Genomic DNA, 1,319 nt, shown 5'->3' with positions numbered 1-1,319 from the left:
CTGAGGAGATACACACCTCTTTACATTTCCTCCTCCAGCTCCACCCGAGGTGTCCCTGTATGCAAAGACCTCCAGAGTGGATGCAGACGTGGTGCTGACCTGCCTCGCCACAGGCTTCTACCCAGCAGACGTCGTCCTGAGGATGAAAAAGAATGAGAGCGTCCTGACTGCAGACGACGGCCTGATCAGCTCAGGAGTTCTTCCCAATGAAGACCACACCTTCCAGAGGAGAGACCGTGTGGAGGTTTTAAGGTCTGACCTGTCTGCGCTCAGCTGTGAAGTCGTTCATGAGGCATCTGCTGTGAGCGTTACCAGAGTTTGGGGTGAGAAACTTTATTTTATTTTTGTTTTCTTGGTTTGTCACAGTTTTCTTCTTTGTTTAAAGTTGTGTTGGAGAGCAGCAGATCCCTGCAGCGTTAGTTTTCTGACCACAGTCACTTTTCTGTTCAGGCCAATGTTTGAACTCAGAGTCAGTTACTGAACTGAATTTGAGTGGGTGAATCCAGAGTTAGGTCCACAGTGTGGAGAGGTTCCTGTGTGCACGTCTGCTGTGGATCATCCTTCAGTCTGCTACAGGGTCTCTGCCGGCTCCTTTAGATTTCCTCTGGAAAAGTCCAACCTGAACTCTAAACAGGAAATACTTTTCCTGAACATTGGCTTAAAAATTTACTGGTTGTGCAGCAATTTATTTATTTTTTTAAGTTTTTCAAGTTTGTGTGTTTTCAACTGTGCAGTGATGCGTAAATATGAAAGTCATGTTAATTATTTTTTATCATGATATTGTTATTTTTACATATTCAGCTCACAAGTTTACCTGAATTAATTTCTTTCCTTCAGACTCTCAAAGCTCCTCTGACTCCGCCTCTGACTCCGCCTCTGACTCAGGTGTCTCCTGTAAGTATCGTTTATTAAAAGTTGCACAGGATCAAACTGTGGGTGTTAAAATTCATCCTGGAGAAACTCATAAACAGTTTTAATGAAAAATATGATGATTATTATTATTATCATTATTGATACGAGGCTCTTGCACTAAGGTCAGCACTTCATAGTTGAAATCGTGGCTCTCAGGTTGGTTCAGTCATGTGACCACGGTGTGACTGTCACAGCTGTGAAGAGTTTCACAGGAAATCTGTGCAAAGGTGAGTTTTAGATTCGTGCGATCATCAGCATGATCAGCTGACCTGCAGGAACCGTGATCATAGCTCAGGTACGCTGCTGTTTGTGCTGGAGCAGCAGGATAAACGCGTCAGGACGAGAATCCTGAGCGAATGAACTTTTTTCTCAGCATCAGTCGGACCAAACTGTCACTCTGTCCCACC

General features: G+C 44.3%; 1 protein-coding gene across 1 annotated transcript in view; it reads left to right on the top strand.

Annotated features, from left to right (window-relative positions):
* The window catches only part of LOC102299577 (H-2 class I histocompatibility antigen, Q10 alpha chain), a gene marked incomplete at its 3' end in the record, with an annotated part of 3,162 nt that extends 2,268 nt beyond the window's left edge, over positions 1–894 (top strand). Inside the window, 2 exon segments of the mRNA XM_042215507.1 lie at positions 9–323; positions 838–894. Coding sequence (XP_042071441.1) covers positions 9–323; positions 838–894 — 372 coding nt within the window.
* Positions 895–1,319: the final 425 nt, after the last annotated feature.

Source organism: Haplochromis burtoni, unplaced genomic scaffold (genome assembly GCF_018398535.1).
Source record: "Haplochromis burtoni strain Fernald_Lab_line unplaced genomic scaffold, NCSU_Asbu1 Contig_740, whole genome shotgun sequence".
Lineage (NCBI taxonomy): Eukaryota > Metazoa > Chordata > Actinopteri > Cichliformes > Cichlidae > Haplochromis > Haplochromis burtoni.
Note: the sequence above shows the minus strand (reverse complement) of the source record. Positions and strands in the feature narration are given on the sequence as shown.